The following is a 22,757-nucleotide window of genomic DNA, read 5'->3' on the forward strand; positions in this document are numbered from 1 at the left end:
AATGGAGTGTTACAGTGTTTTTCAGTAACATAGCATTTCATATGCAGATACAGTGGCAGTCACACATGGAATATAGGACTGCCGCATATCATCTTAATCAGCAGATGCTGCTTGTGTGTCCTATTCATTTAATTTTGCAAATAACTAAAGGAAAAATTAGCTAAAAATGACACCTGGAATTAGAGAGTACAGTGAAAAGAGGCTAAATGTACATGCGCATATCTGTACAAACAATGTTCATAGTCAGGTTATGTTTAATAAGTAGAAAAGTTATTAGGAGATTAGGCGTTATCAAGGATTTGTGAGGTAAATAAATGTACAATTCCACAGGTCACGTACCATAGGTCACATTATTATTATTATTATTATTATTATTATTAGTTGTAGTAACAGTTATTTATCTGTAGAATACAAATATTCTACAGATCTTTACAAAAACTTTGCAATTACATCAGCCCCTGCCACAGCGGAGTTACAATCTATAATGGGGGTTATTTAGACCTGGTCATTGCCTGCACATGAGTACAGATAGTAGCACGCATGCGCGAGGCCATTCAGCGAAAAAATCCAGCATCTTTTCTGATTGTAAGACATTCACAAGTTAATTGACAGGAAGCCGACGTTTGGGGGTGGTAACCAGCCGTTTTCCGGTAGTGTCAGGAAAAACACAGGGGTGCTAAGGGTACTCTAGGGTGCCATGATTCCAAAAATTTTGAAAAACCACTGGCTTAACTTATTTTTGCATTACTTGTTATTACTTTGCAAATCTGTTAGATAACTTTATGGTACTGTACGTACAGAAAATAAAAATACAGGACAATTGGCACCAAAGTTCTAGAAAAAGACATTCTAGCCATGGAATCCTTTATAGTGTGATAGCGGTTTGAAGTCATCATTGGACATATCAGCAGGGTTAACAGGAGCTGCAGAGGACCCAAGTTAAGGAGATGATGGGAAAAAAATGTGAGGACATGTAGTGATAGTGGTACTGGTTGTAGCTTTTGAGAAGAATCCCCTTAGCGTGGTCTGCTTTGTAATTTTCTTTTTTACTACATAAATATCATGATAGCATTGTAAAAGTTCATTCACTTCCACTTTGGAGAACCTTTTAACATTTGGGTCCATACACTGTATGTCAAACATAACCGCATTTACTTCCAAGAACACACCAATTAACCCCTTTACAGTAAACTTCCATTGTACTTCTTCCATTCTTTTTTCTCTTTTCTCCTCGTCCAAGCGCTGCTGCCCTTCCAACGCTATTAAATCTTAGTTAGCTATCCCTCGACATAATCTACCAATTCTTCTATTTCAAATTCTAAATTAAGTGCGTTAGCAAGTTGCACAGTTTTTGACTTATGACATGTTTGTCTACGCCAAGCACTTCAATATTAACAAAATGTTTTCTGCATTTTTTACACATGCCTTATATATCATTTTCTGCCTCACATGCTGATACAATGTTCTTTATGCAGTGTAAAATGTTGCATAATAAAGGGTTACTTCACTGTTTTCTGTTGCTGATACAAGTTTGGAAACGTTGTGCACAAATAGTAAGCTTTGAATGTAGCTATAGCCTCCTGGTCCATTGGCTATGGGATAACATTAGTGTTATTTAACTTAAGTTTAACTTAAGTTTAAGATTAACTTAAACCCAGAGACATTTTCTCTCCACAATAACACAACCTGTCCTTAAAAGCCTTGAAACCAGGCATTTATTTATCTTCTTTGTGTATGTAGGACCTTTCGGGCATTTCTCCAAAAATTTCCAGTTTTATTCACATTGAAGATATGTTCCGGATGGTAGCGAACTTTCGTAATGATTTCATCAAATTGCTCAACAAATACCTTTGCTGCCTGATCACTGGGTGCCGGACAGTCGGGATCCCGACAGTCATTTACCCGACGTTGGGATCCCGACTGTTAAAACACCGACAGACGGGTTCCCGACGGCCATCGGCTATTCTCCCGCAAGGGGCTTTGTTGCATTCGCCATGCTGTCTGAGTCTGGCCAGTCGGGATCCCGACAGGGCTAATGACTGTCGGGATCCCGACTGTCGGAACCCTATACCACACCCTGATCGCTGATACTGCCATTATGCAGGTTGAATCTCAAATGAAACCATTGAAATCATCCATGGCTTGCTGTAAATGTTTCCATTTATTTATCTCCTTTATGTGTTTTCCAATGTCTCAAACATACTGTGTGCCTTAGCTTGAATAATTTAAAGGCTCTTCTTTTAGGTCGTCTATCCAGATTGCCAGTATATTTTCCATTTCAAAATCCCATTAATCCTTTCACTGCCTCTTTTACTCTATCTTTATTCTTCAAGATTGTTAAAAATTGACTAGCTCCCTGCTATCTCTTTAACTTTCTTACTAGCTTCATAGTCACTTATAATCTTCATTTTCACATTTAAATCCTTTGTGCTTCTTTTCTCTGACATCTTGCTTGATGCTGAGACCTCATGTTGAAGGTTGCTAAAGATTCTGTGCAGGTTGTAATTCTGAGAAAAAAAATTCGGTACTCTTTACCTAGATGGGCGCCCGTCGTGGTGATCGCGGGTACATTTATGTCTGGCCGCGACGCGACCGACGCGATGCCCGCGATTTCCCATTGAAACCCATGTTAAACATGGAAATCGCGTTGGTCGCGTCGCGGCCGGCCATAAATGTACGACGATTTGCCATAGGAATCAATGTTAAAAGGCCCGATGGACACGATTTTACTGTGAAATGCCTCAATGGACCCGATTTGGCCATAGGAATCAATGTTAAATGGGCCACAGAGCCCAAATAAGCACAATTAACCCTTAAATGTCCCCCCAAATTTTTAACGCCACCCCACGATCCACGCCAACCCGAAGCGTGGCGAGCGCAGCGAGCCCGCGAGGGGCGGCGGTACGCGTCCTCCGACCTTTTCATGCCCTACTATCCACGTCGGCGTGGAGTTGAGAATAGAATAGTGTGGCGAGCGCAGCGAGCCACCGAGCCCGAAGCGTGGCGAGCGCAGCGAGCCCCGCGAGGGGACGCGGATACCTTCACAGTTATACGCGTCCCCTCGCGGGCTTCACAGGTGTCCGTGGCGACGCGGACACCTGTGAAGCCCGCGAGGGGACGCGTCTACCTGTGAAGGTATCCGCGTCCCCTCGCGGGGCTCGCTGCGCTCGCCACGCTTCGGGCTCGGTGGCTCGCTGCGCTCGCCACACTATTCTATTCTCACTCCACGCCCTAGTGGATAGTAGGGCATGAAAAGGTCGGAGGACGCGTACCGCCGCCCCTCGCGGGCTCGCTGCGCTCGCCACGCTTCGGGTTGGCGTGGATCGTGGGGTGGCGTTAAAAATTTGGGGGGACATTTAAGGGTTAATTGTGCCTATTTGGGCTCTGTAGCCCATTTAACATTGATTCCTATGGCCAAATCGCGGGCATTGAGGCATTTTACATGAAAATCGCGCTCAATCAGCCTTTTTAACATTGTTCCCTATGGGAAAATCGCGGTCATCGCGGGTAGCAGATTTTTATGTACCCGCGATTTACCCGCGATGACCGCGATTTTTACCCCCGACGCCCGCGATTTCAATCGCTGGCGCCTATCTAGGTAAAGAGTACCAAAAATTCAAATGCCAGTGTCCCTAACAGGAATGAAGTTGCTGCATGTTACCACGCATCAAGGGCCACTTTGCTCTCCAAAACTGATTTATAATCCAGTGGTTTGCAAGATTAAAACACTAATCCCCTATAATCTTCTGTTTCTCATTATCATTGATTGGTATATGTTTTCTATAAACTGTAAAACTGATACAACTCACTGTGAATAATGATAGACAGCTCTTAATTGACTTCCCAATTAGAAGGAAGGCAGGCTTGCTGAAGGTTAACACATTTGCATTGAGGAGCTCTATCAAGTAGTCAACCTCACAAGTACTGGGTTTTGTTTTCTAAACCCTTTGAGTGCCAACATCTCTGTGAGAGATGTGCAAAATATGAGTGCCAACATCTTTGTGAGAGAGTTGCAAAATACTGGCTTAAAATGTCAGCGTCACTCACATTTGTTATATAAATTCAAATGAGAAATGTTGGGTAAAAAGATTACATTTCCTATATAAAGTAAACATTACAGGTCACTATGAAGAATACGAAAGTTTCCTTGACAATTTTCGCACCTATTTTGACAAATTCACTTGGCACTCAAAGGGTTAATACATTGGATTATGTCAGATCACGATAAATTGGAAGTCAAGTAGTTCACACATTAACATGGGCAATGGTGCAAAATATATTAATACAAATAAATGGGGTACCCAATTATTTTAATAAGATAACAAAAATGTTAAAATAATAAAATAAATAAATAAAATAATAAAGGGGCAACAGATTTTATTTCTTACAACAATAAAGGGTGCACATTTCAATGTATAATAAAGAGTGCGCCTATCATATAGCATGTGCAGTATTATAAAGATGGGACAGAAATTTTTCTTTCTCTAGTACATAACAGCAAGGGGTACAAGGAGGGGCCAATGTTATTTAGCAGGGGCCCAAGCATACACAGTGGACCTAAACCAATTCTAAGTAGTGTGTCCCGAATGGGAACGTGAAGCTTTACAGCCTAAAAGGCAAAATACTGTAGTCTCTTTTTTTGGCAGTTTTGTGGCCAGTTTCTTTGCCGTTTGTGCAACACAGATTGACATATCTGTAAGTTTTTTATGTAAAAAAAATGTTGGGAAGGGATTGTACATGGCAGTTTGCTGAGAAATACGGTCTACTTTGCTTTGAGAAATTAGAAAGTTTGAAAATAATTTAAAATCATGGCAAAAAGCTGCAATTTCAAAGATATATTTTATCCATTAATTCCATAATATGATTTGAGCACAGTTACTTACCTGCTAGCATACTGCTCTATCCTGGAATGTGTGTCATCATCAAATAGTTCTGAAGACTGCAAAGGACTACAACAAATAAAAATAGAAGATATAAAGATTGCAAAATGAAAAAAGTGTGATCAAAAAAGAAAAATGAACTTGCAGGAGTGGAAGAACTTGACGTGGACTTAATACTCACTCAAACTGGTCAGGCCACATGCTGATGAGTGTAATAGGGCTGTAAAAGAACAAGGAGGAGACCAAGAAAGAGAACTTTAATGCCATTGAGTGACAGCAAAAAAACCAAAGAACCCAAGGGCTAAATGTAATGACCTCTGAGTTCCGGAGGTGCAGGACGTTTGTTCAAGTCTGCCTGATTTTTTAAGGCAGCCATCATTTACAAGGAAAAACCAGGTTGGAGGCTATTACATTTATCCCCAATTATTTCCTCTCCAAAGAGCTTTATAAAGACACTGAAAGTACAGAAGCTCCAGTGCAAATTTCCTGGATGATTACTAATTAATTTAGAAGAATCTGCAGCAGTAATGCAGCACAACTGTTAATTTCTTTGCAGTCTACGGCATTCTCACTGCTATAATAAATCTTTCTGCTAATAAATGTGCCAGGAATTGCAAAGAGGTTTAATGGAGCTTGAAGCTAGGTCAGAGAAATGGTATTGTGCCAGGAGAGAATAGCAGCTTACAAGAATATAGAGAAAACCAGATTATCATACAAGGAAATTACCTGAAATAAAATATAGGTAAATGAAAAATAGTGAAACAGGATGGGTTCCAAGACACCGTGAAGAACTTATTAAACTTGGGTATTGGTTTAGTAAAATAAATATTCTCAATTAAAATTTTCTCTTTTTTTTTTAAATGATAAAATCAGCAATAATATTCTAAGCCGAAATCAGGAACCATGACTTCTGCAACAATTGCAGTTGTCTGTACTTTCCAACAATAAGGATGCACAGAAATCAATATAAGTAAAATTGGCAAGTTCATTTAGCATTTTTAGCAAAAATGTCAAGTCTAGGTACAACTGGAAATAAAAACTGCATCGTTTAAGCATTCAAATCTTAGAAAACCTTTTAATGATCGGTTTAACATTAATTAAAAATGTGATTTAAAAAAAGATGCATTTTAGAAGTAAACACAAAAAGATGTTTTTTTTTTAAACTGCATGTACAGTAAATCATCTCACGGAATAACAGAATAGTAATGTAAGTGCCAGTGGCTGTGTGCAAGCGAATGGTGCAATTTAATTTGCTCCGTCATCCAAAATCTAGTGCAGCTAGTGTGCAAAACACTTAATTTTCCCATAGAGGGAAGATGCAACATTTGCCTCTAATTATATAGGATAACCCTGGATACTTTGACTTAATTACAGATAGCAGCTACCAACTAATGAGATGCAGTGAGATTTCAAACAACAAGGTTGGACAGAGACAGCTGATCGGAACACTGGATGTCTAAACAAATAAATTATAGTAGGTTTAGTACTCCTTTACTATTAAGTAGATCCATAGGTCCTCGTGCAGCATGGTTCACTAATTAGATCAAAAAGTCGCCGCCCACAAAGAAAGAATAACCTCCCATTGCAAATGCATCACAAATAGCAATGCAGCAAAGCAAATCCTTAAGCGCTCGACAAAGTCCTGCTGCTGTTAGTCCCCAAAAGATAGTTAAACTGTAAACTACCGAAAAAGACATACAACAAGGGTTTTTTTCTAGAGACTTCTCACAGCGCTGGACTAATAGCGATGCATTTGCAGACCCATTTGCAAAAAACAAACCATCAAACATTTTTTTCTAAGTCTAGGGCTTCCACTAATCTGCTAAAGAATCAGGCAGGAAGTGGTCATCACTGATGTCAGAGACCCACCCAAAAAGCCTGGGCACACCTGAGTTTTCACAAACACACCCAGAATACGCCATGTTTCCACCCCTAAATGCTGGCTTCCTGTCAATGAAACTGTGACTTCTATGCAACTGCTATGCATACGGATATTTCACAAATTGCGGACAGAAGCCAATTAACTCACCAATACATTTTTGGATTGTGGGAGGGAACCAGAGTGCAATATAACATTCGACAAAGTTTTAACAATCAACTATTTTAGTCATTGCTGCCTGGAGATTGCATTATTGTGGAGTACTGGGCTCTGGAGCAATGAGGGTCATACTATTGGTACTTTAATGTTCTTCTATATAGGAAATATGAGAAACTTTTTGGGAAATGTAGTATATCCCTTAAAAAAGCATGTAAACATGTGACCTGCATTCTAAAAAAATCCAAATATTTGGAATAGCTTGTGGTGTGGTGGTGGGGAGGACAGATACTGTATGGCTTACATTACATAGTGTGGGGTGCAAGAGATAATGGGTAGTCACATTATAGCAGTGACTACACACATCCAGTCACACAATGAATAATCACACCAGCTATCACACAATGTATTTCCTATGGATCACAGGTGCAACTATTAACATATTCCTGTGTACACAGACATTAGATGCGACAATCCAGTCGCACCTTGGAACTGTTGAAGTACAGTAACAAAGTGGAAATCTTTGAAATTTGAATTCTCCCCTGGAAATTGTATGTCTATATAACTCGACTATAAAATTGCAATTGCTCTAAAGACACTATCTGATTAGGACAAATTCTATCTGAAGATTAAACTGCCAGACCATGGAACATTTCTGCAAGGTTAGCTAATTGCACAATGTCTTTTATGGACAAACCGTTACGCACTGTGTAGTGAACTATGCTAAACCAGAAACTATATAAGCGGTGATGAACTCTGGTAGCGCCTGTTCCTGTATTGAACTCAGGCATTCTTGTAAGCAAGAAACAAGGAGCAATTGATTGGGTACTTATGTATTATCTGGGCTCCCATGTTAAATGCACCCCATTTTTTCATACCCCTATTATCCAACTACGCATGGAGTTGATTTTATATAGTGTGGCGAGCACAGCGAGCCACCGTGCCCGAAGCGTGGCGAGCGGACGCGGTCTCATAAGTAAAACGGGAGGCCAGATATTACATAAGTACCATTGATTGCTTCAACAGAAGTTATTTAAGGATATAAACAACTACCATCACTCAAGTCAAACATTTGGATGTTTTCGGTTATTATACATTCAGATTTAATTTATCATTCTTAATTTACAAATTTGGGAATAGGAACTTAGTGAAATTTATGTAGATTCCAGCTTTATGGAATAAATTGGATGTTGGATGTCCCTGCTAATCCCTGCTACTTAAAAAAAAATCTGAGCCAATATAGTGTTGTTAGCAGCCAACTTACGTTTCCATGTTATCTCCTTCGAGCACAGTCTGTACTGGTAGGTAGCCTAATCTGGGATGCTTGTCAAAGTATTTCTTGGAACGGAACTTGTTTTTCAGCACCTTTGTGAAATCCCGAACATCTTCACCTGATGTCGTCTAAGAAAAAAAATGGAAGAAACACATGTAGATAAACAGATTTAACTTTTCAGTTTGGTTGGTTGATTGCCATTTTCCATTGGGTCATTAGGGACCTTCTGGACTAATTAGATTTGAAAATGTAATTTAAATAAAAAGTTTTGGCAGCAGTTGTCATGAAGCCTACCAGATTGACAGTGTCTTGCTAAATATGCAACATAAGTAACACAGAAGTTCTGTAAAACAAATTGAAAGACTAAACAAGACAAACTTTGGCACCGGCCGGGCCCCATGAGAAAAAAATAAAAACAAAAACATATATTCAGAAATAGCAAGGACATCACAAAGAGAAGTAACAAATTTATTTTAAAAGAAAGAGCCGGGGTCTCAAATAGTAAACAGTGTATTTTTCAATATGATATTATAGTGCACTCCAATTAGTAGTTTCTGAAACTACAGGCAAATTTAAATTAAATTTGATCCTGTAAAAAGTGATTAAGAATTAAAAAAAAATACAGTAGATCAATTGACAATGAATAGAATAACCAGATTTTTTTCCTTTCCATTCAATGCTTGCCTTATTGTATTGCATTATCTTGCAGGTTTTATTTGTTGTGCACGATCCCGGCGTGCGTTGTGGGCTTAACTAGCACACATAGCATTGCATCGTATGCCTTGTGCATACGATGTGCATGCGATGCGATGCTATGCTAGAAAAAGCTAGTACAAAAAGTATGTGCAGCACATACTTTTTGTACTGTGCGATGAGGTGCCACGGGAGCGCGCACCCCATCGTATAGCATCGCACCGCCGGGATCGGTGCATGTGTGGGCACCTTAATATGACATTAAGTACATATGTAATAGGATTCCTGCTACCATTTGATTTTCTTTTTTGTGGCATGATTTTTATTTCTTTTTTCATCTTATTGTATCAAAATATTTTGGAAATGTTTGAGTTGTTTTGGGGACAAACTGCGACCATCTGTGAATCAGGCCCCAAGCCATTAAAAATGTAAATGAAACTAATTAAACTTGTGGTACAGTACATCTGTGTTCACACAACACAATATAATTTCATTTTATAACAGCATGTCCAGACCTAACAATTTTAAAGAGAAGGTTGAGAATATTTACAGGATCCGCATAAACCCATGCAACAAGTATTAACCCTTTGAGTGCCAAGTGAAGTTGTCAAAATAGGTGTAAAAAATTGCCAAGCAAACATTGTATTCATCATAATGAATTGTAATGTTTGCCTTACATAGGAAATATAATCTTTTTATACACAATATTTTTTATTTGAATTTATATAACAAAATGTAAGCAACGCTGGCATTTTTAGAGATGTCGGCACTCAAAGGGTTAAAAGAACAACAACATTTGATATTGTAGTGTACCATTACCTAGTACTGTAGCTCACTGTGTGATACATACTACATCAATAATCAACTCAGTGTTACTTTTGCTTTGTAATATATTTCACTGCAATGCCTAATAACCTACTGTTATATTATGAAGTAGCTAAATCAGGCGTTCAAGGATATGTATCTCTTTCTTTATAATGATAATCCTTTAATGTAAGTGATACATTAAATACAATACACTGTTCAAGAAATCATGTCAAAGCATTGTACAAATGGTTGAGACCTCTTAGGGACATCATGGATGGTATTCAGTCCCCACTGGCGGAAATAGTGGTCATCACCTATTCAATGCTGCCGTTATCGACAGCATTGAAGGCAATTTCCGACAAAACAGATCCGACTTCAAAACAAGTGAGATCTGTTTTGCAGAAAAAGGGATTGTCGAATTCGATAATCCGCATTCGTTTTAGATGTAAGTAAGTTTAATTTATACAGATGGAGCCCTCCTCATTTAGCCCTATTACTTAGTTAGGATTAAGTAAATAATAGGATTACTCTGCTAATCCCCTACTGTATTGTTCTATGTATTGTATTGCTGCTGAGAACAATAGGATAGCCATGGCTAGCCATGGTGAGCCACGACCTAAGGAAGATAGTTGACAGGGGCTCCAACTGTATAGCGCACTTTCTCCAACAGAACTCAAGGTGATATGAAGACTTTCCGACACTCGCCAGTCAGTTCATTGAATATCGACTACTGAGTTCCTGTTGAAAGGAATGAAAAATGTCCCGGATTTCGACTGTCGGGACTTTCGGACAGTCAGAATCCGAGACTGAATACCCCCTATTTATCTAAATATTTTTAAATAATGTCTACATACTGTTTTATGCTCTGCTTTACAGAGAATGTTTAATTTGTCACCTCAGTCAGTGCCACACGCAGAGACACTAGGGATAATTAGAAACTAATCTACTATGTATAACTTTTGAGTGTGGGACACAGACAGAGCACATGGAGAAGGCCCTTGTAAAGATGGGGAGAACATATAAGCTCCACACTCATACATCCCTTGGTAAGGCCCAAGCAAATGAACCCAGAGTTTTCAGACTGTAACTGTTCACTAAAAAAGGTGCAGCCTATTCCACAGTGATTGCGAAAGGGAACAAATTCAGCAATAATACAAGACTGGGTATTATGTAAGCAAAGAGATAAGACTGCTTTGCTTGTAAGTTTGCAATCTATAGATCAGTACAACAGTAAGTTGTTCAATGGAATTCTTGACCATTAGTTGCACCATTAGGACCATCAGGTACACTTTCCAATTTGACAGTACGATTTGAAGTTCTTATTTGCTATTTTTGTAGATAAAGAAATACCATTTCACAAATAAAGAATTTGCATAGATTATAACGGACTGTGATAGCTGCAGTGATTCAACAAGGCTCTTCTTTTGTGAGTTTTGTGATTCTGTTCTTAAACATATTTAACATTAATGGGGTATTCACTCCTGACCGATATTTCCGATAGCGGTGCCTGTCCTTGTGTTTCCCTCCTATGTGCCTATATATTGTAAGCTTGCAGCAGGGCCCTCTTACATCCAAGTTGGTCTGTTGTTACCCAGTTTATTCTATCACTGTCTACAATTCTACTCTTTCCTGTATTCTCCCTGATAATCAGGGGAGTCAGCAAGTATGGGTACCCCCTTAAAAATGTTCTGATAAGCTGTCAGTATTCCAATAAGTGTACAAATAGGGTGAACAAAAGGTGACGTTTACTATCTGTTATCTTGCTCACACAGTCTAGACTGCCCAGCAATCATAGGCGTGCGCAAGGGGGGTGCCGGGGGTGCACAGGCACCTCCTAATCATAGCTGAGGGCTGGGGCTTTCCAACGAGCCCAGCCCCGTGTCTCTAGCCCCCTGGGAACCGGAGATACTGCCAGGCAAAGCTGGAACGTTTTCCCTATAGGATAACATGGGACCCGCTAATTCCGACCCCCACCCAGTTCAATGGCTGCCAGTTCCCCCTTCGGCATCACTGAAGCTCGAGGTTGATTTCAGTCGAACCCAAATCGCTGGGCCTTCAATCTGATACCAGGTGGATCCATATGGATTATTTGATTCCAGGGATATTGAGGTTAAACCGTTTTTTTTTTTTTTTTTTGTATGTGTGTGTGTGTGTGTATACTATGTGTGCGGGCGGGCATTTGCCCCTGGGCACTTGGGGTACAAGTGTCCCGTGCCCGCCACAGCCTCCTTCCCTTTTGAGCGGCTGACCAGATGCTGCCTGCCGCTGACAGGTAAAGTAGCTTCAGTGTGCGGCGTGCAGCATCCGGCCAGCGGCTCAAAAGGGAAGGAGGCTGCAGCTCTGGTAGGCATCTTATAAGAAGAGTGCACAGCGCTACCCGGAAGTGCCGATTCACGGGAGCGCTGGTGTGCAATGCGCACCCCCAGCAATGAGCATGAAACTCCCCTTGTCAACGAGCATTTAACCACCCCCTTCCCAGGGAGCGTGTGACTCCTGGCAAAGAACATTTCACACCCCCCCCCCATGGCATAATCTGTAATGGCCATCACAGTCTGAGGCGTAACGTGTAATGGGCATCATGGTGTGAGGCGTAACATGTAATGGGAATTACACGTACAACGTGTAATGGGCATTATGGAATGTGGTATACTATGTAATGGCTGTGTGATGTGTAATATGCATGTAAGTATGTGTTAATTTTTGGCGCGCGCCTTCGACGTGCACAGTCCCTATTGTCCCTGTTTTAATAATATTTTTTTAAGCCCTAACATAATGTGTAATGGGCATTACGGTGTGTGGCATGTGTGATGGGCATTATTGTGCGTGACATTATGTCTAGTGTGTTTCATTATGTGTAATAATAGGAGATGATGAACACGCCCAGTAGATAGTGATGGACACGCCCCCTCCAATGGTGCACCCCCTAATAAAACGGGCTGCGCACGCCTATGCCAGCAATCATCTGCTAAAGGACAAGCATGAGAACATAATCTTTTGCTTCATTAGCGGAATAGATCCCCCTAATGAAAAGACTAGGTAGCAAGGAAGTGCTTGTTAGAGTACACAGTAATTCTTTACAGTAATTGAAGACCATTTTGAAAAATTGAACTAAAAGTGTCTATGAAACAAAACATACAGAAGTATCTTGAGCCTCAACATTTCGAAAATTGCTTTCAAAATAACCCAAAAATAATGGCATGATGGCATAGTACTGAGACAATCTCAGTAACTCGAGACCCATCAAAATTTAAAAGTATTGTATATATGAAAGCTATAGATTGTGACTTACAGATGCTGAACTGAGTTTAAAGCAGAGACCATGATATAGAAAGGAAAAGACTGAGAATAGTCATCATGCTATATAACACATGCATAGTAACTTGGCATGACAATTATTAAACACTGTTTGATGTGAAGCTTGTTCAAGTCATAAAAACTTTGAACATTTCTGTTGGGGCCAAATGAAACCGTTCTAAGTAACTTTTTAACTGAAAGCTATTTATTACAGTAAATTACAGTATATTTACTTCATAAACAATGGGGAAAAGCTGTGCTAGTAATTGTCTCAGTATAAGCACATACCCTCCAACATCTCAAGGGCACAAATCAGTACACATTCAGAAAGGGGTGTGGCCATATGTAAATGGAGGCATGGTCAAATGTAAATGGCCGTGCCAAGCCTCCTTTCCAATTGTGTACTGGGCATTTTTATTATTTTATGGTGATACTCCTTTTCTGTTAAAGAGCACTTAAGATGATCCGGGTCACGTGGCCTCCGCACCCCACGCTGTGCTCAGCCTCATGCAGCTCTCTCCTGCTACGCTTTGTGTCCTGAGTGCGTCATTACGTTATGACGCATCGCATGCTGGCCGCAATGCACCATTGGGAACGGGTGCATGGCCAGGGGAGGGCGCACCACTGACAGCCTGGAGGAGTCGGAGGAAGACGAAAAGCCGGTACAGATGTAATTTGCCGGCACAGACAGTTAAAAAACGGTACTGTACTGGCAAATTTGGTATAGTTGGAGGGTATGTAAGCAGACATCACTTCATGATCAGTATAGATGGAGCAGTAGTTGCTACTGTAGTGAATTGGTACAGCCTACAACATATCTGCCTTTACTTTGGTATCTGAAAGATAGATAAACAGTGTCTATGATTGGAAATAGTAACCAATTGCAGCATTAGCAAAGCATGGTGTGCAAAGTGAGCCCACGAGGGTACACATTTCTAAAGATGGTGGTTACATATTTCCAAACATACATGATTTCACTAAAAAAATATGAAAAATATGTGTCAACGACCATCGTTACCTTGACCTTTTGACCCTGTTGTTGACCTAAATAAAGCAGATATTTTATACCACACACCTTCACTTTCTGTATGTTACAAGTTTCAAAAATCAAAACCTGAGACTTTAATGGGAGAACTGGGGATATCTAAGCCAAATAAGAGTAATTTTATGGCAAATATCTACAGTAGCTAAAAAATACAGTCATTTAAAGCTACAGTCTATTATTGTTCTTTGCTGAGTGGTTTATTGTGCATTGTATTGTAATCCTATACTGTAGCTGACACAGGTTTCCACCAGCGGGGGAGCTGTGACGCACCATGGAAGCAGAAGCTGAGGTAAGCATTCAGCTGTTGACCTGATTCTAAAGAGTTTAAAAATAGGAAATAAAAACTTTATCAACTACAGTATGTTACACTATAAACATTCAGAATTATGTGGATAAACACTGGAAAAAATGTATAATTTCTTAATTTAGAACTATATGGTGTAGTAAGAAATTAATTATATATTCTTTAAATGAGGGCAACAGTCCCATTGTTCTACCAACTAGTAGTCTCAATATTTTACTATGCACATTCCTACCTCAGGGAATTAACTGAGGTTTAATATTCCTGACATGCTGCTTCTCATGGTGTGTGCACTTTCAGAGCAAAAGCAATATTAGTCAGCAACGCTGTAAAAGTAACACATCAACAGTAATTAAAGCCACAGTGAATAGATCCTTGGGGAGACAAGTATATGCCTTGCACTCAAGAGAATTAGAAACATGACGACAAAATGTGTGTAATTTAGCAAGGTTGAAGAGTTCCATTTTAGCCCTACCAATAGCTTACAGTAACACAGAAAAAAAATCGCTCTCTTTAACTTATAGGAAAAAAAATGTTTTCCTACTGAAAAGAGCTAAATGGTTTTTACAAGCTGCTAAATGATTAAATAAGTCACATACAGCTCCGTATGCCCTAAAGCAATACATCTGCAAGTATATATTTTATTTTTCACAACATTTTAACTGAAGCATGATTCTAGAGCAGAATTACAATGTTGCGTGCTTCCGGGAACCCTAGGAAACCTCTGTTACCAAGTGTTAAACTTAACATAATCTAAGTAGCATGATAATGGACATTTTATCTCACTTCGGGTGCCCAAGATAACATGTTGACCCAAAAATGTCATATTCAGTTAAACAATTTTAGAACTTAAAGTAAAAAATGATCAGCTACTGTATATAAGACATTGCAAAGGTCATTCCTTAAATGTCTTAAAAATGGGAGCAGCAAAGATCTGCTAAATAATACCACATTCTTGAACAATGGAAATTTGAAAAGGGTTGAGAGAGGGTGACGTATTGCAATCAAAATTAGGTGCGTTTGTATTAGATTTGGGGAGGTTTATTTATTATCAGTTCCTAATATAGCGCACACATATTCCACAGCACAGTACAAAGAATATTTGAACAATCACATCAGTCCCTGCCGCAATGGACCATACAAACTATATTCCCTACCACATGTACACGCACACACATTCATTCTAGGGTTAATTTTGTTAGGCTCCAAATAACCTACCAGTATATTTTTGGATTGTGGGAGGAAACCGGTGTACTTGGATGAAAACCAATGCAAGTACAGGGAGAATTTACAAACTCCACACAGTTAGGGCCATGGTGGGTATCGAACCCATGACCTCAGTGCTGTCAGGCAGTAATGCTAACCATTACACCATTCTTATGGGCTTGAGTACAAAGGATAAAGGAAATATATGTAGGCAAGTTAAGCAATAGTAATATTTTTAAATACTACAAGCTTTTAGTTGCACCTTTACATGTAATTATGACCTTTTATAATAGAGACCTGAAAAAATAATGTTGCACATTGTGCACATTATCATGGGCGTGCACATGGAAAGTTGTTGGTTATGTGATCCATATTGTTTGTCATTAGTGACAGCAGGAGCCGTAAGAGGGGTGACATGCTCGATGAGCGCAAGCCCTAGTGTATGGATATAACTATGCACATCATAGATGGACAGTTTAGGAGGATTATACAGTGGATTATTCTGTATAATGTATTTCATTCTCACTATTCTGAGAATGATCTGATAGATCTACATGTTTAAGGTTGCCATACACACGCAGATTTATCTGCAGATCTGTCTGGTTGGAACAAAAACATGGTTATAGGATGAGAACAAATGACAGTTGACCATTTGCTTTTAAATCCATAACCATGCTTTTGTTCCAACCAGCCAGATCTGAAGATAAATCTTACTTGTGTATGGGCACCTTTACAGTTATATAAAAGGGAGAATGACTTCAATCAAATCCACAAAAAAATCTCTAATCATAATTAGTACACGAAGGGTAATTTGTACAGATCTGCCCACATACATCTAGCCTCAATAATCGATATGGCACAGAACACCTGGCACGAGTAAGCTGCTTGGTCTTCTGAGACTTTTTTGTATCTTTTTCACTAAATCAAGTCCAGATCTCAACTGGAATGAGACGATAAGAACAGCCAAGAAACCTGAAAGACATATGACTAATCTAGGACTAATGTATACAGTATCATATTGAAACATTTCTGAATCAATACACACATTTAGCTTGTGGTCTTAGGGGGTATATTCAATCCCTGACCTATTTCCAATAGTCGGCAATATCAGCAGTTTTCACCTAGAATAGATCACATAAACATTCCATTTATTCAATCATTTTAAAGAATCCACATCTGTTTAGTCGGAAATGGAAGCTAGTTTGAATAGGTCCCGTACAATATCTCCAACTATCGGAAATATCGGTAAGGAGTGAATACCCCATTAATGTTAAATATGTTTAAGAACAGAATCACAAAACCCACAAAAGAAGTGCCATGTTGAATCACTGCAGCTACCACAGTCTGTTATAATCTACGCAAATTCTTTATTTGTGGTTCTTCTGAAATGGTATTTCTTTATCTACAAAAATAGCAAATAAGAACTTCAAATCATACTGTCAAAGTGGAAAGTGGACCTGATGGTCCTACTGGTGGACCTAATGGTCAAAGGTCTGAAATGCAATTCTTCTGTCAACCACACTGGTGTGAGAACACTAGTTACCCATTCATAAAAATTATTCAATGGATAATCCACAATGCATTTTCTTGAATCATCAGTGAAACAATACTTACAGGTATACAATACTCCACCATTGGGTGATGCATTTTATGACCTTTTGCAGTCCTTCCGGAAAAGAAACAGCTTTGGCAAACATCATAGTTGAAATGCTTCAAACTCCGATACCTAAAATGAGTTTAAAAAATACACATACTGTAGATTAATGGTAGTATATACATTTTCACACTTTATACTATATTTCCATAAGAACTTTGCAAATCAATATTGTATGAAACTTTAGATTCTTAAAACAAGCTGCAGTAATGCCCTACCCCGTAAACAACCCCGTAAACAATAAATCAACTGGCATCACAATAATATCCTAACTCAGAGTGTGACGTCCCAAACGCGGTTCTCAAGGCCCCCTATTGGCCCAGATTTTAAGGATAGCCAAGCTTAGGTACAGGTAATTAGTACCTCAATTTGATTTAACCATCTGTGCCCAGCCATGGATATCCTCAATATCTACACTGTTAAGATATGCAATATGATCGCAATATTGGCTTACATTTGCTCAGCAATATATTGCAGAGATGGTCACTGATGAAAAAGGAGACACTGGCAAGTATTCAATGCTGTGGGCGAGCGGTGACAGCGAGCAGGACTTCCTGCTCCCTGTCACCACTCACCCTGTCAGTATTCAACGCACCCCCCCTCATACACCAATTCCTCCTCGCTCCATTTTTTGAGCGAAGGGGAATTGGCGTATGCGGATCCAGAAGCAGCGAGACTCACGGCTAAATACAGCGAGTTTTCTGCATTAGCCGCGGGTCTCGCTGTTTTGGGGAATTGTCACCGAGGATTTCCCCAGAACGTTGAATAGAGCGAGCGGCCGGCGCGGGGGTTAAACAGCGAGGATCGCTGGTTTTCTGCAATCCTCGCTGTTTAACCCCCTCGCCGGCCGCATTGAATACCTGCCACTACCTGGGGAAGCCACAGGGGGAAACAGCCGATTGCCGGGAAGCCGCTGGTCACAAAAGCATGCTGCTGCGATCAGTGACCATTGCAGGGTTGGTCGCAGGAGCGTGCTCCTGGCAACAGTGGCCCTGTATCCACGGGGATATCCCTGGCGATTCTTGCTAGAATTGCACCATGTGTATGGGGCTTTAGGGATTATCGCATGACACTCGGCGGCCGTTTAAGGGCCTTTTCTGGGAGTACTTGGAAAATGCAGGAATTCCCCTGTTGTTGTGAGGGAGAGCCATGCAGGAGCATGCCTTGTGTAACTAGGGATGTCTCCAGGTTTTATGTGCTGCACATCAGACCTAGCGCCAATGCAAACGACCACGCGAGTGCACATTTTGCGCATACACACTGAGAGTTATGCATAATATGCTTGTACAATCTGTCCAAATGGACATCATATCGCCCAGTGTGTACCCGCTTTATACACATTATCCTGTTACTTGCCATGTAAATTTAGTAAGCAATTTATGTAAATTTTGTAAGCAATGTGTTCACTTTATCATACGAGTACTAAGAGCTTGAGAATTAAGTGACGTTAAGTCAGGGTTGACGACTATTACAATCTACTCTCCGGGAGAACCCCAGAGAGGAGATTGTCAACATCACTTCTGGGGGTGGGGCTTGATGGAGACATCATCAGACCCTGCCCCCAGTAATACAAATATGCAGGTCTCCGATGAGGGGGCAGGGTTAAATATGTGGAATTTGCATATTTAGCCCCGCCCCTTCCACACAAAAAACCCCTGCGAATCACAGGAATTTAGGGAATCCTAAATCCTCCTGAATCCGGGAGGGTTGCCCACCTTTCAGGGGGCCGGGAGGGGGACACGATTTTCGGTATCCTCCCGGCCATTCCAGGAGGGTTGGCAACCCTGCATTAAGTTTAATAAGGATGAAATACTGTAGATTGTTACTACATATCAAATATCACATAAAGTGCAGTAGATTTAATAAATATAGCTTTTTAAGTAACATTTTATTACTTTTCCTTTTGCATAGAAAAACATCTTGAATGTAATTTGATCAACCAACTTTACTGACCTGCTGTTAAAATTACTCATTTGTAATACTGCAATCTATTGCCCAAGGATTTGTAGCTTCTGATTGTCTATGCATTGAGTTTTATTTTATGAAACGTACTAGAACTAACTGTAATAAGCTGGTTACGGTAGAAACGGTAGACAATGTCTATGTTGACAGTTACTAGGTTGACCACTAATGGCAGACACCTTGAAATGGTCAACATACCGGAGGTTGCCATTGACACAATTTTGACACAAACTTATGGTTGATATAGATGTAGTCAACGTGAATACGGTCCACAGGAGTCTTTTTTTGTTGTCTATATCGACATATGTCAACTTGGATACTGTATGAGTGTACCGTACCCCTCGCTTCACTCGGCACACTATTATATTCCCACTTTATGGAAGAAACAACAAAGAAGTGGAGCAGCACTATAAAACCATTAAAAACGATTGGATTACTGTATCTTCACAAACTGTATTAAAAAATAAAATTAAACACTGATTAAAACATGAAATATTGCACATTCACATTTTGTGAAGATAATCCAATTGTTTTTAATGGTTTTATAGTGCTGCTCCCCTTCTTTGTTGCTTTTTCCATTGTATACAGGCCCAGCTATCCGGTTTCGAGCAGCAGCTTGGTTAAGCAGTCTGCTGTAGCGCCACCCTATCCCTCATTTAAGGTAGTTTTTTTTTTTATGCCCACAAAGTATGAAAACCCACCTTTAAAAAAAAAAAAAAAAAAATCATGAAAAATTCATGTCAACCTTTTTCATGTCGATCATGTCTATGTCAACCATAAGCTTGAGCTGACCTTTTGTCAGTGGCAACCTTGGGTATGTCAACCATTTCAAGGTGTCTGCCTAGTCCCTGCCGGCCATTAGTGGTCGACCTAGTAACTGTTAACATAGACATTGTCTACACAGTGACCGCATACCTAATAAGCTTATCTCTAAAGTATTTACTGTAAAAGATCAGAAGTAGAAACTGCAAACAGAGATGATAATGAAATCCTAGGTGACATAAGAAACAGTTCACATAATCAGAGATCACACAACTATAAAGTGATTATAACCAAATATTACTACTGTCCTGTTTACTTTTAGTGTATATATAAGATGATCAATACTTAGAATACAAACTTGTACAAAACCAGCCACACCCTGTAGGATTGCTGTTCAGCCAGATGCAACCCTATTTTACATGTTACACCATACTGTATATCCTATGATAACACGCCTTTTACGTAAAGTAGCCCACAGCTGAACAAAATCCAGTTTCCCATAGAAATCATCATAAACAATCTGTAGGGCCAAACATCATGGACCAGTATGTGGAGGATAGATACAATGTTCAGAAATGTGTTGGGGAGTAGGTGGTTAACGGTTTGAGGGCACTTTATGTGGTAATGTGGTGGGCAGAGGCACTGACATTTTGAATGATATTTTTTAGTGCTACTATATATTGTGCTGCTCATTCATACAGTACAGTAGATCTTGGTGAAAAGTTTTATTACCTCCCCCTGTTCTCTCCCCACACCCTTTCCTGGTCTGCAGATTGTGCAGACTGTCAGGATGATCAATAATCTGAGCTGCTAAATTCTGCTGCTGTAATCTACAAACATGACTAAGTATGGTAGACACCTACCTGAAACCGACAATAGGACATTCTTTGCAGATATTACATTTGGCTTGATGCTTAGCAGTTTCAGCGGCTGCCACCCTGTGTAGCACAGGCATCCACACCATGGACTGAGGCTCCAATCGCATCCATCCAATGAATTGTTTCACATTGATCTCTGGCTTATTTTGAGCCTATGGAGATAAAAATACACCAAACTAAGTTACCACATGCAACATCGTAACAGAAATTACATTTTGTTAAGTAACACTTGTAGCATCATAGTATCACAGCTATTATTTATTTCCAAAAACATACTAATTAATTGGAATCTGAAAAAAAGTATGTAGTGTAAGTACTAGTGTATATACTGTATGTGTGTGGAAGGGAATATAGTTTGTAAGCGTCACTGGAGCAGAATTAAATATTCTCTGTAAAGCGCTTTGGAATATGTGTTCACAATACAAATAACTGATAAAAAATAAATAACATTACAGTAAGTTAAAAAAACAAGTTTATTTGCTATTAATTATGATTTTATGGAAATCATAAAAAAAAACTGATTATATGTAGATTCCATGAGGCTGGATTGAAATGTAATGCCTCCATGGCTATAAGTTTTTTATTTGTGAACACATTTGAGACACTTTTTTTGTACATAATAACTCAGTTTATCCTCTATGTAATGCACTATTCAATTTTGAACGTAGTACCCATCCCTTTCCATGCATGTGCACCAACGTTTGATGAGTTGGGCAAACCCGTCGTAGAAGAAAGCTGGTGTTGACACCGGGACCGAACAGCAGCTTTCACCTCGTTGTCAGAGTTGAAGTGTTGAAGGGTTGACCCTTAAAGAGCACTTTAAGAGGTGAAAGTCACAGGCGCTGCAACCAATGTTCCCTCTAATTTTACGAAGGCTTTGTGCAGAAAAAGATATTGGCTGTGCAACTTTGGAAGGAAATGTACATTTTTGTGCGTCACATAACGTATACAGGCCTAGGTTTCGAGTTCTGTTGAGTTAATAAAGCAATTTGAATGTTTACAGACTTCACACACCACACATATAGACTATAGCAGTGATTTTCAACCTTATTAAACTCGTGGCACACTAAAACAAGATTTTAACCTTTGTGCGCTCAGTTGTAATGTCTGTGCGCGGGCTCGGCGAGTTGTGTGCGCGCGCACACGCGCACAGCTTAGAGGGAACACTGGCTGCAACCCTCTTCCCAAAGATGAAAGATCACGTTAAGGGCCAACACTTCAACTCTGATGACAAGGTGAAAGCTGCCGTTCAGTCCTGGTGTTGACAATAACCACCACCTTTTTACAGCTTTTAACAACGGCTTTGGCGCACATGCCAGGAAAGGGATGGGGACTATGTTGAAAAGTGAATAGCGCATTACATAGAGGATATCATGTACATAAAAAGTGTTCAAATGTGTTCACAAATAAATAAGTTATAGCCATGAGGCATTGCTTTTCAATCCAGCCTCGTACATAACATAATAGAAAATATGTGGGGAAAAATTAGTTTTGAGCCTTGGAGAGTAATTTTGTCAATTTACTGGAAACAGTTTAAATTGTAAGACAGATATTAATAGCTGTGCTTCTATTGTTTTAAAATACAGAAATCTGAGTTTAATGCACATCAGGTACACAGTGTTTCAACTATTTACTGAGTCATTGATTACATGGATAGACACAATGATATGTTAACAATCTCTATGAAAAACACTTTGAGAATGTCAGATTTAAAAGGTTTTAAATGTACTAATACTTTCTAAGCATCTGATCCATTCACTTTTTAGTTATGTAGTGTGGCAGAGTCAGCATTCCCCCCACATGAAAGTAATGTGGAGGATCCAGACCAGATTTTAGGAGCAGTAGCAGCATCCCAGGTGTGTAATCAGCAGCACCTGGGATTTCCTGATATAAGGGTTTCCAGCGCAGAGTCACCTTGCTCCTGATGGTGGAATAGCTGCCCAAGCGATAGGCTGGGGTGTGTGTGG

At 39.8% G+C, this 22,757-nt stretch overlaps 1 protein-coding gene across 10 annotated transcripts in view; it reads right to left on the bottom strand.

Moving 5' to 3' along the window:
* The window catches only part of UTRN (utrophin), a 587,017-nt gene that overhangs the window by 36,510 nt on the left and 527,750 nt on the right, over window positions 1-22,757 (bottom strand). For all 10 annotated transcript variants that reach the window (XM_083176136.1, XM_083176132.1, XM_083176141.1 and 7 more), the window contains 5 exons: window positions 20,776-20,942; window positions 17,149-17,260; window positions 8,180-8,316; window positions 5,062-5,100; window positions 4,884-4,949 (listed from right to left, as the gene is read on the bottom strand). In XM_083176136.1, coding sequence (XP_083032262.1) covers window positions 4,884-4,949; window positions 5,062-5,100; window positions 8,180-8,316; window positions 17,149-17,260; window positions 20,776-20,942 — 521 coding nt within the window. The remainder of the gene's footprint in view (window positions 1-4,883; window positions 4,950-5,061; window positions 5,101-8,179; window positions 8,317-17,148; window positions 17,261-20,775; window positions 20,943-22,757) is intronic.

Source organism: Crinia signifera, chromosome 3 (genome assembly GCF_055691185.1).
Source record: "Crinia signifera chromosome 3, ASM5569118v1, whole genome shotgun sequence".
In the NCBI taxonomy this organism is placed as follows: domain Eukaryota; kingdom Metazoa; phylum Chordata; class Amphibia; order Anura; family Myobatrachidae; genus Crinia; species Crinia signifera.